Genomic DNA, 11,061 nt, shown 5'->3' with positions numbered 1-11,061 from the left:
TCAATGTTTTTAATACATATCATGCTCACCTCTATGCACGTAAAGCATCTTCCTAGTAATCATCGTAATTATTGACATAGTGAATTTACTCCTATTAATTATCAATTATTGCTCTCGAAAACATGTCCCATCTTTTCTTTTCGAATCCATAAAGAAGAAGAGAAAAATAATATTTTTTTTATTTGGTCATCCTGACTTATTTTTATATATATTTAATCGATTATTCTTTATTCAATATTTAAAAAATAAATTTTGTTGTCTATATTAATTATTCTCTTTATTTTTATTTATATATCATCCTTATTAAAAATAAAGGTAGTAATCATCATAATTAGTATCCATTATTGCTCTCGAAAACAAGTCCTATTGGTGAAATAACTTTTGTTTTCAAATCCATAAAGAAGAAAAGCAAAAATAAATTTTTTATTCTGTCATCCTGACGTATTTTTATATATATTTAATCGAATATTCTCCGTGCATTTTAATTTATTCAATATTTAAATAATAAATTTTATAGTCTATATTAATTATTTTCTTAGTTTTTATTTATATATCATCCTTATTAAAAATAGATGTTTCTTAAATAAAAGAGTCGTTTTTATTCCCAAATAATAGAATAGGGCAATGACCTAGCTTTTAAGTTATACTACTATTAACTACCATATAATATGGGTCAATCCCAATAAAAACTGAAAAACATGATCCATTTTATTAGCTCTAAATAGATATTCTTTTTATTTTGATTTTTAGAAAGTCAAATATACACCCTCCGTTCACGTTTATTTGTCATTTATTCCTAAAATAAATTTTCATTTTACTTGTGATCACTTTTGATTTATTAAGAAAATACAATTATTTTTTCCATGTTTTACCTTCACAATTAAATATTTATTCTCCTAATCATTTTCCAAAACTTAACACTAAACATCATCTTATAGGAATATTTTGATAAAATACCTATATCAATAATTATTTTCTTAAAGGATGTATCAAGTCAAACAGTGACAAGTAAAAATGAACGAAGGAAGTATTTTTATTAACTTATACTTAATATAAATATTTTGGAAAAAGTGTATCATTTATTAATTTTTTATTAAATAAAATTTTCTTTACTTAAATAAATTTCAAATTAAACAATATCATTTATGTCTTTTTAGTTATGTAAAATATTATTTATTTCAAAACAAAATAAAAATATAAAGTAACACTTATTTTAAAATAAAGAAAAAGTATATAAAAGTATAATTGCTTAGAAGTTGGGATAGATATAGACGAAGAGCCGTTTCTGTAACGACGACTATATATAATATATTATAAATATAGAGAGAAAAGCACATGCATAAAATAAGGAAATCATGTATAAAATATATAACACAACTTTGTATCTTTTGGTTTTCTTTATTTTTAATAAGATTGTTTTTACTAATATATTTTCTTTTCAAACTGATTTTGATATGCCTTATTTGAGTCGAACGTGTATTATTTATTTTTAAAAAATAAGTAAGGGGAAATGGAGAAGAACATTACTGGGTGAAAAATTAAACACTTACAAAAAGTTTAGATAATCAAATAACTTAGCTGTTAAAATTTTCAATTGTTAATATTTATATTCTAAAAATATATAAAAGATTTATGGTGTAGACATATTGTCCAACTATAAAAGGACATAGAGATTCATGTTAATAATGAACCACACACACTTCATCTTTGTAAGATATCATTTGAGAGAGAAGAGAAAATGAGTCTTGAAGGAAAGTTGGTTTCAGAGATAAATATTAAGTGTGATGGAGATGTATTTCATGAGATTTTTAGGCATAGACCACATCATATTTCAACTATGAGTTCTGATAAAGTACAAAATGTGGATATTCATGAAGGTGAATGGGGTATTGTTGGCTCTGTCATTTTTTGGAATTTTACCGATAGTAAGTTGCCACCACTTTTTATACCACTTCAACTTCTTGTTATATTGATCAGAAGTGAATTTCGATTTTAAAGTTTATAAAATTCTATAATGATCTTGAGTTAACATAAAATAATACTTTAACTTACTTGAGTAGTCCATAATAATATATTTACAAATATTATTTTAATTTTTTGATACCGAAGACAACTAATTTTTGAGGTTGAATTAGATTGAAGATCCATTTAACAAATAAAAATAAGGATAATTTGAATCTACATGTACCTTAAGGGCTAGATCTGCCCTTATATTGTCAGCCTCCATTTTATGGTACTCTCTATGGTCTAAAATAAGTATTGTTTAAGGTTTTTAACACATTTATTAAAAAAAATTTTATTGGTGATCATAAATAAAGATACATGCATAAATGCAGAATTTAAATATATAAATTCAAACGATAAGCCTCTTAGCCTTAAATGTATTATATTTTATAAGTTATGATTTCAGATCTATTATATTTATTACAAATTTAGTAAATATTTATGCGTAGACTTAAGATCTACATTGAAAGTACTCGATTCAAATGAATTTGATATCACAATGCTGCATCCCCGTATGATCATTTGAATAAATTAACCTTATTGTTCCTCAAATTACTCTTTATCTCTCCTCGGACTTTTAGATCATTTATTGGTGAAAGGGTTGAGTTGACAAAAATAATTACTTCCGCTATTTTATTATGTTTGTGTGTTTTGATTTGATTCAGAGTTTAAAAAGTAAAGGAATCTTTTGAATCTCATGATGTTAAACTAAAGATACATAGAATATTATTCAAATGTCTTTTAATCTTGTGGTCTTAAATATGTCATGTGTAAAATTGAAATTAAAGAGATAAAAAAAAACATCAGTTTAAAAACAAACAAAAAAAAAGAAAGGAACACAAATAAATTAAAATGGAGGAAATAATGTTATCTTGATTTAGAGACACTTAATTTGAACCATATTGATTTAGGTAAAACAATCCTTAATTCAATTAAGTGGAGTATTTTTTTGCACATTAAAGCTTTGTGTAAATATAATATGCATAGATGAATTCAAAAGATATTGGACTATTACAAATCATTTTACATCACTGTTCATGTTGAAACAAAGGGTGAAGACAATTTAGTTACTTGGATTTTGGAATATGAGAAGTTGAATCAAGATATTCCAGATCCTCACACACTAATGAAATTTTGTCTTGATGTTACAAAAGATATTGAGACTCATCACCTAACAGGAAAGTTAGTTTCTGAGATAAATATCAAGTCTGATGGGGATGTGTTTCATGAAATATTTAGGTATAGACCACATCATATTTCTAGTATGTCACCTGGTTATATACAAAATGTCGATATTCATGAAGGTGAATGGGGCACTGTTGGTTCTGTTATCGTTTGGAACTTCACCCATGGTAAGCCTACGTCCTACTCTTTCTTGTTATTCGATGTTTGATACTTACTGACTCAATTAATCTAGATTTGTGATGTGTATGATCCATTAAAGAGAAAATGTTTCCTACTTTTCATGAAGTTTTGAGTTCGAAATCCATGATATGCGTTTTAAGTTTACTATTATTTTTTTTGTTCCAATTTATGTGAAATTGTTTGACTGGATTTAAAATTTAGAGAAAGAATAAGAAAAAGATAGCTTTTTAAAGTTGTGATTTACAATAAGTTTTAGACATTTGTGTGGATATAAAATATCTCAATAATGATAAACTAAAAAATTGAAAGTTAATTTGTTTCTAAAAATATACTATTCAATAATTGAGATAGGGAAGTAAACATTTTATATCTAAGTTAATTGTTCCAATACTCAGTACATGTTTTGTCTTGATTAAACAATTGGTCATAATCTAATCTTATGACAGCTTAGACAAGTCAAAATTTATAATCACATATAAAAATAAATAATTTTTTGGATCTGTTGGTTAGATATAGACCTGATAATTAAATGAAGGGTAAAACTTTGGTTGTTTTGATTAGGTAACTAAATAATAAACAAATAAAAAGTGATTTTGAATTGGACATAATGGATTGCCACAGTTGGTTAGATATAGACATGATAATTAAATGGACAAAACTTTGGTTAGTTTGATTAGGCAATTAAAATAATAAACAAATAAAAAGATATTTTAAGACATTAAATTGTGACACATTATTTAGCTTAAATTGACATGTTCGATCCATTAACCTAATCAAATTTTCAATGAGTTATGCTTCTATGCGTTTATTAATTCGAATCATTTTAACTCGTTCAGATTCAATTCAATACTCTCATTTGATAAAAGGAATTAGTAGTATTAATTTCTTACTATATATCTTTGTTTGTAGATGGGAAAGAGAAGGTGGCAAAGAATGTAATTGAAGAAATAGATGAAGAAAAGAAGTTGGTTAAATTCAAAGTGACTGGAGGAGATATATTGGAGGATTATAATTCATTTTACGTCACTGTTCATGTTGACACAAAAGGTGAAGATAATATAGTTACTTGGATCTTGGAATATGAAAAGAAGAATTGTAATGTGCCCGATCCACACACTTTAATGGAATTATGCCTCAATATCACAAAAGATATTGAGACTCACCATCTCAATTGATAAATACCTACGACTATATATATATTGCTCGGATTCTTTGAAAATATATTGACAGATGCTATACTGTCACATGTGTGCCAATATTTCTAAAGAGTACGAACAATATATGGTGAATGCTTGGAACTGAGATGTTGTCTCAAAGTCTTGTAATAACGTACGTTTGTTGTTATTAATGAGTGTGCTTTGAAATGTCTACTGCATGTAACAAGAATAAAAATAAAATAAGGCAAAATGAGTGAATATGTAATTTCTAATATATTTTGTTGTGGATTGAAAAAACAGTTTGTATTTTTAATATTGCTCTTGTATTTTTTTTCTATATTTGTTTTTGATATATTTTGGTCGAGTTGATGGCTTAATAGAAATAATCTCTATTTTCACAAGGTTAGGTAAGAGTAAGATCTATGAATACACGAGTCCGCCGGAGCCTAAAGGGCAAAAAAAATGGTCAAAAATTCCAAAAGGGCACATCACTTTTTATTTTAGCCAAAAGGGCAAAATCGCTGCGTCAGCAGCGATTTTCCTCTGACAAAATGACAAAATCGCTGCCCTGGCAGCGATTTAGTCTAAAAATTTTTTTTATTCTTTTTTATTAAAAATCGCTGCCACAGCAGCCATTTTGTAAAAAAAATTTTAAAAAAATTATTTTTTATTAAAAATCGCTGCTGTGGCAGCGATTTTGTAAAAAAAAAATTAAAAATTGCTGCTTTTTTTTCTTTAAAAAAACTAAAATAGCACATCAAAAAAAAATTTAACCAAAAGGGCTTCTGACAAAATAAAATCGCTGCATATTTTTCTCAAAAAAAAAACACTTTTTTTTTCTTTAAAATCGCTGCTATAGCAGCGAATTTGGTTAAGAATTTAAAAAAAAAAAAAAAAAAATTTTTTATTAAAAATCGCTGCCACAGCAGCGATTTTTAATAAAAAATTTTTTTTTTTTTTTTTTTAAATTCTTAACCAAATTCGCTGCTATAGCAGCGCTTTTAAAGAAAAAAAAGTTGTTTTTTTTTTGAGAAAATATGCAGCGATTTTTATTTTGTCAGAAGCCCTTTTGGTTAAATTTTTTTTTGATGTGCTATTTTAGTTTTTTTAAAGAAAAAAAAGCAGCGATTTTAATTTTAATTTTTTTAGACGAAATCGCTGCTAGGGCAGCGATTTCGTCAGAGGAAATAAAAAGTGATGTGCCCTTTTGGAATTTTTGACCATTTTTTTTGCCCTTTAGGCTCCGGACTCATGAATACACCATATCTCTTGACTTTACTTACGAGATTACATTAGATATATTATTCATATTAGAACTTCAATTAATCTGAATTCATATCACGTACGATCCATTAATAAAAAGAAAATGCTTCTTTTAATTAGGACTTTCCTTATTTACTTATCTAGGTCTTAATATTTACTCATCTCTGATTAAAAAATGGAAGAGTCTTATCTACTAGCCACATGCCCACATCCCTCGAATGAATGATCTTTTTCTAAAAGAAATGAAAGATTGGTTTTTGGGAATTGTGTTCTTTACTTTCTTTCTAGATAGTAAATATTTCTCAACCATATTTTATATACAATGTCAGTTATATACATTATATAGCAACATGTCACATGGACTTGAAGAGAAAATTCCAGTGGAGTAAGGCACTATTCTTTTATCACATTATATTTTATTGGGTAAAAGGATAAATATACCTCAAACTATCGTAAATGGTATGCATATACCCTCCGTCATACTTTTGGGACATAGCTGCCCCTACCGTCCAAACACTGGAGCATATATGCCCTTCACTCTAACGGAAGACTAATTAGGGACACATGGCGCAATCTTATCCGTCAATCCGATATTTAATAAATGTTGGATCGATGGATAAGATTATGACACGTGTATGTCCGTTAGTATAAAGGGTATATATGCTCTAGTTTTTGGACGGCAAGGGCACCAATGTCCAAAAAATATAACGGAGGGTATCTGCATACCATTTATGATAGTTTGGGGGTATAATTGTACTTTTTCCCTATTTTATATATGTGATATACTTACATATATAGTAGGAGCCATTTTATATTAATGGACCTTAAATAAGGGTGAACAGAAAAATTAAAATACAGAGATATTTTTTTAAAAAATTATTAAAAAATTCATGTATCGTTTCTTAAATATCCATTATCATAAAATATTTCATGTAATAATTTTTAAAAGATCTTTGTGTTCAAGTAAAGCTCGCTCTTTATATCGTAATGTCTATTTCGTAGTCTTAGCCTTTCGTAAATAGAGTTAGAATAAAACGTCTATAATAGAAGCGTATTATATTTATTCTTGATTTAATACACTTCTATTGAACGTCTAACTGAGTATTATTATTTTCTCTTCAACCATAATACTATTAGTTGATTAGATCATCAAACACAATGATTTTAATTTATTACAACAAAAATAGTAAAAATAGTATGGCCCTTATATTACATAAAGCATGTGGCAAATACCAACTAGTGTTTGCACATTATTTATCAATTAGAATGACCTAATACAAGGCTCATCCCTTAACACTTATACATATTATAAAATTTACTAATAAAATTATAGCTTATGCAATATAAAATGCATCCTCAGATAACATTTTAGGAATCACCTCAATTTGCAATTTTACTTCACCACATTCCACATTTTGCAAAATAAGTGTCATGTCTTGGATCAATTTGCCATTTTCCCATATGATGCAACTTTCCTTAGCTAAGCAATTGTCTCTATTTTGCTGAACTTTGTCAACTTTGACACCATTTGGAAGGTCTTGATGATAGCTCATTTCCAATGCTTTAAGATATGGTTTGATGTCTATCTTTGCTTCACCTATTTTGTCATCTTTACTAAATGTATCTTTGTCATACACAGTCTGAAAATATCATAATCATCAAATTAAAATTATATATATCGAGAAATATTAGGAGCTCAGTTGGTTGACTAATTGAATTTTTACCTTCACTACCACTACAACAAAAAAGACATTGCCATAATACATAAACATGAGGACTTGGCATCAGATGACAACTACGACCTTCAACTTTGGATGTGCACAAGTAGACACTTAAACTTTTATAAAATTGAACAAATGGGCATATCCGTCCTACATGACACCCTACATGGAGATTTTGTGTCCTACGTGGCGTCCTACGTGTATTATGCCATGTAGGACACGTGAGTCTACTTGTTCAATTTTATACAAGTTTAAGTGCCTACTTCTGCACACTCAAAGTATGAAGGCATAGTTATCCGCTGAAGCCAAGTTAAGGATCATGTTTATGTATTACGCCAAAGACATTAGTGATAATAAGATTTTCTTGTGTATTAACGTAAAACTAATTTAGCTACAATTGAGCTTAATTAGCTTCATTGAAGAATAATATGAAGAGAGAATACTCACCAAAACAATTTGAACATTTGGATTTTTCAGTGCAAGGGTTAATTCATCATCCCAGACAGGGTTGCAGTTGTTCTTCTTACAACTAGTCTTCACTTTCTGTAAGACAATTGCAGAACATCAGTACAAATAACAGATATTATTTAAACTTTGACATAATGAAACACAAAAAGACATATTCATGATTTTAATTAAGTTTATGAATTCTGGATTTACAACAGGATAGTTTTCGAGATATATTATTTATGTACTTCATTCCATTTTTTTGTGAATATACTGGACAAATGTGTCTGTGCTAGCACGGGTCTAATAGTTGTTATTTTTTTTGTCTTAATTTATGTGATATAGATAGAATTTAGAGAGTCAATTAAATTTTAATATGATTTTTAAATATTCTAAGTTGTTAATTATTGTGATTTATAGTACTTTTTACGTAATTTTTAAATAATAAATGTTATTCCCCTTGTCCTAATATATATATATATATATATGACATATAAAATTTCAAGAGTAAATCAAATATTGTTAATTATTGAAATTTACAATACTTTTTACATAGTTCCCAAATTAAATAATACATGTTACTTCTTTTGTCCTATTTTATGTTGACACCGATAGATTAATTTCAAAAATTAGTTGAACTTTTTATATTTTTTTAAAAATATTTTAAGTTGTCAATTATCATAATTTATAATTTTTTTACGTAATTTTTAAATAAAAAAAATAAAAAAAAGATAACCAAATTAAAACGAAAAAATCACCAATAAAATTACACAAATACCCTCAAAGTGTTCAAGCAAGCATATTAACCAATTGCCTACTTGAGCACTTAAAATTTCCTCTTATAATATAGTAAAATTTGATAAGACAATGGAATATTACAAAAAAAATGAATTAACTTATGGTAATAAATATTTGTATACTTATAAATTATTTTTTCAAGGTAAGATGAGTGTTTCTGATTACTAAATATAAAAAAATATTACATTTGAACGGACTAAAAAGAAAGAGTAACCAATGAATTAGACAAAGAGAGTATATAAGTAAACTTTTTAGAAACTTTTTTAACCATAAAAACACATAGACTAAGACCAAATTGTTGGTTTTGTAATAAATGCTAAGATATAAAAGCGAGATTTTTTAAAAAGTTAAAGTCATGGATGATCAAGAGTCGCAATTAATGAATGTAATATTTTTCATATAAAAGTATAGGAGCTCGATCAACTATATTATCGAAAAATCTAACCTAGATATGCCTCTAAAAGACGATATATTTGACCATTCAATATGATCAAACTCATGAAATATGCAATATTGTTAATTATTGAAATTTACAATACTTTTTACATAGTTCCCAAATTAAATAATACATGTTACTTCTTTTGTCCTATTTTATGTTGACACCGATAGATTAATTTCAAAAATTAGTTGAACTTTTTATATTTTTTTAAAAATATTTTAAGTTGTCAATTATCATAATTTATAATTTTTTTACGTAATTTTTAAATAAAAAAAATAAAAAAAAGATAACCAAATTAAAACGAAAAAATCACCAATAAAATTACACAAATACCCTCAAAGTGTTCAAGCAAGCATATTAACCAATTGCCTACTTGAGCACTTAAAATTTCCTCTTATAATATAGTAAAATTTGATAAGACAATGGAATATTACAAAAAAAATGAATTAACTTATGGTAATAAATATTTGTATACTTATAAATTATTTTTTCAAGGTAAGATGAGTGTTTCTGATTACTAAATATAAAAAAATATTACATTTGAACGGACTAAAAAGAAAGAGTAACCAATGAATTAGACAAAGAGAGTATATAAGTAAACTTTTTAGAAACTTTTTTAACCATAAAAACACATAGACTAAGACCAAATTGTTGGTTTTGTAATAAATGCTAAGATATAAAAGCGAGATTTTTTAAAAAGTTAAAGTCATGGATGATCAAGAGTCGCAATTAATGAATGTAATATTTTTCATATAAAAGTATAGGAGCTCGATCAACTATATTATCGAAAAATCTAACCTAGATATGCCTCTAAAAGACGATATATTTGACCATTCAATATGATCAAACTCATGAAATATGCAAAAAATATTATCAAAGAAGAAGATATTATAACATGTACCTGATCACCCATGGTAACAACAACATAAGGATCACTATGAAATGTATCCTTGAGTGGTAAATTGATGCCTTTGTGCACCCTAATTTTAACAAGTCCCAACATCTTCAAAAAAAACAATTAAATTTTTTTCAACTTAATTGGTTTATGTGCCACAACAATATATCATGACCTTGTATTGATTTATTCGTTTTATCACTTCAGAATAATTCTAGCACTTAATTAGAATTTCAAAAAGAAAAAGGAAAATGGGAACTTATACCATCGGTCCATTATTCACCTTAAAAGAATCTCTCACTTTCTACTTAAAAAATTTATCGGTAATTTGTAATTAATTCATCACTAAAGTCTAAATAGTTTTAGCTAATTAACTCTTTTTTAATAATCTATTACTAATTTATAACTAAATGAAATTAATATACAATTTTTGTTATTTAATTATCAAATTTTATTCATAACTAACTCCTTATTATGTAATAGTTTCTTCAAAGAGAATCTAATAACTTTCTATAGTTATTCTTGAACGTCCTTGGCCTGGTTAGCTTTATTCCAATGTTATTCGAAAAAATTATTGAGTCGGATCCATTCCTAAGATAAGCGTGTTTTTTTGGAAAAGTGTCAAAATGTAATTAGTCAATAAAAAGATTATAGACACATGTCAAGACCATTGAAAAATATCGTTAAATTGCCAAGACAATAACATTGGTCACACTACCTGTTCATCTTTGTTTTGGTAAGGTTTACAAGTTCACATCTTTTATTAAAAGGATTTTTTTTTGTAATATGTCATCGAATTATTATGAATAAATTATTTATATCGATCACTCGTTAAAAAATAGGTTTATCTATGCCATTACCTATATAAAAAGAGTTCGTTTGTGTTATTATTTTTTACAAAAAATATATTTAATTTTGGAAAATTATTTATGCCACATGGTTAATTCCTTATTAGAGGCCTACGTCAGTTAA

General features: G+C 26.7%; 2 protein-coding genes across 2 annotated transcripts; one reads left to right on the top strand and one right to left on the bottom strand.

The window, feature by feature from the left end:
• Positions 1 to 1,680: 1,680 nt before the first annotated feature.
• Positions 1,681 to 4,837, top strand: LOC102586380 (kirola-like). Its single transcript, XM_006367574.2, has 3 exons — positions 1,681 to 1,963; positions 3,005 to 3,356; positions 4,279 to 4,837. Exons 1-3 carry the CDS (start codon positions 1,739 to 1,741, stop codon positions 4,542 to 4,544), a joined length of 843 nt encoding a protein of 280 aa, XP_006367636.1. The 5' UTR covers positions 1,681 to 1,738; the 3' UTR covers positions 4,545 to 4,837.
• A 2,089-nt stretch (positions 4,838 to 6,926) lies between these two features.
• LOC102585714 (protein C2-DOMAIN ABA-RELATED 7-like) lies at positions 6,927 to 10,235 on the bottom strand. Its single transcript, XM_006367572.2, has 3 exons — positions 10,096 to 10,235; positions 7,958 to 8,053; positions 6,927 to 7,429 (listed from the first exon to the last, which is right to left on the bottom strand). Exons 1-3 carry the CDS (start codon positions 10,195 to 10,197, stop codon positions 7,124 to 7,126), a joined length of 504 nt encoding a protein of 167 aa, XP_006367634.1. The 5' UTR covers positions 10,198 to 10,235; the 3' UTR covers positions 6,927 to 7,123.
• Between the last annotated feature and the right edge of the window lie 826 nt (positions 10,236 to 11,061).

The sequence above is a fragment of the Solanum tuberosum genome, unplaced genomic scaffold, assembly GCF_000226075.1.
Source record: "Solanum tuberosum cultivar DM 1-3 516 R44 unplaced genomic scaffold, SolTub_3.0 scf00791, whole genome shotgun sequence".
Taxonomy (NCBI): Eukaryota; Viridiplantae; Streptophyta; class Magnoliopsida; order Solanales; family Solanaceae; genus Solanum; species Solanum tuberosum.
This window is presented reverse-complemented; position numbering and strand designations above follow the sequence as displayed.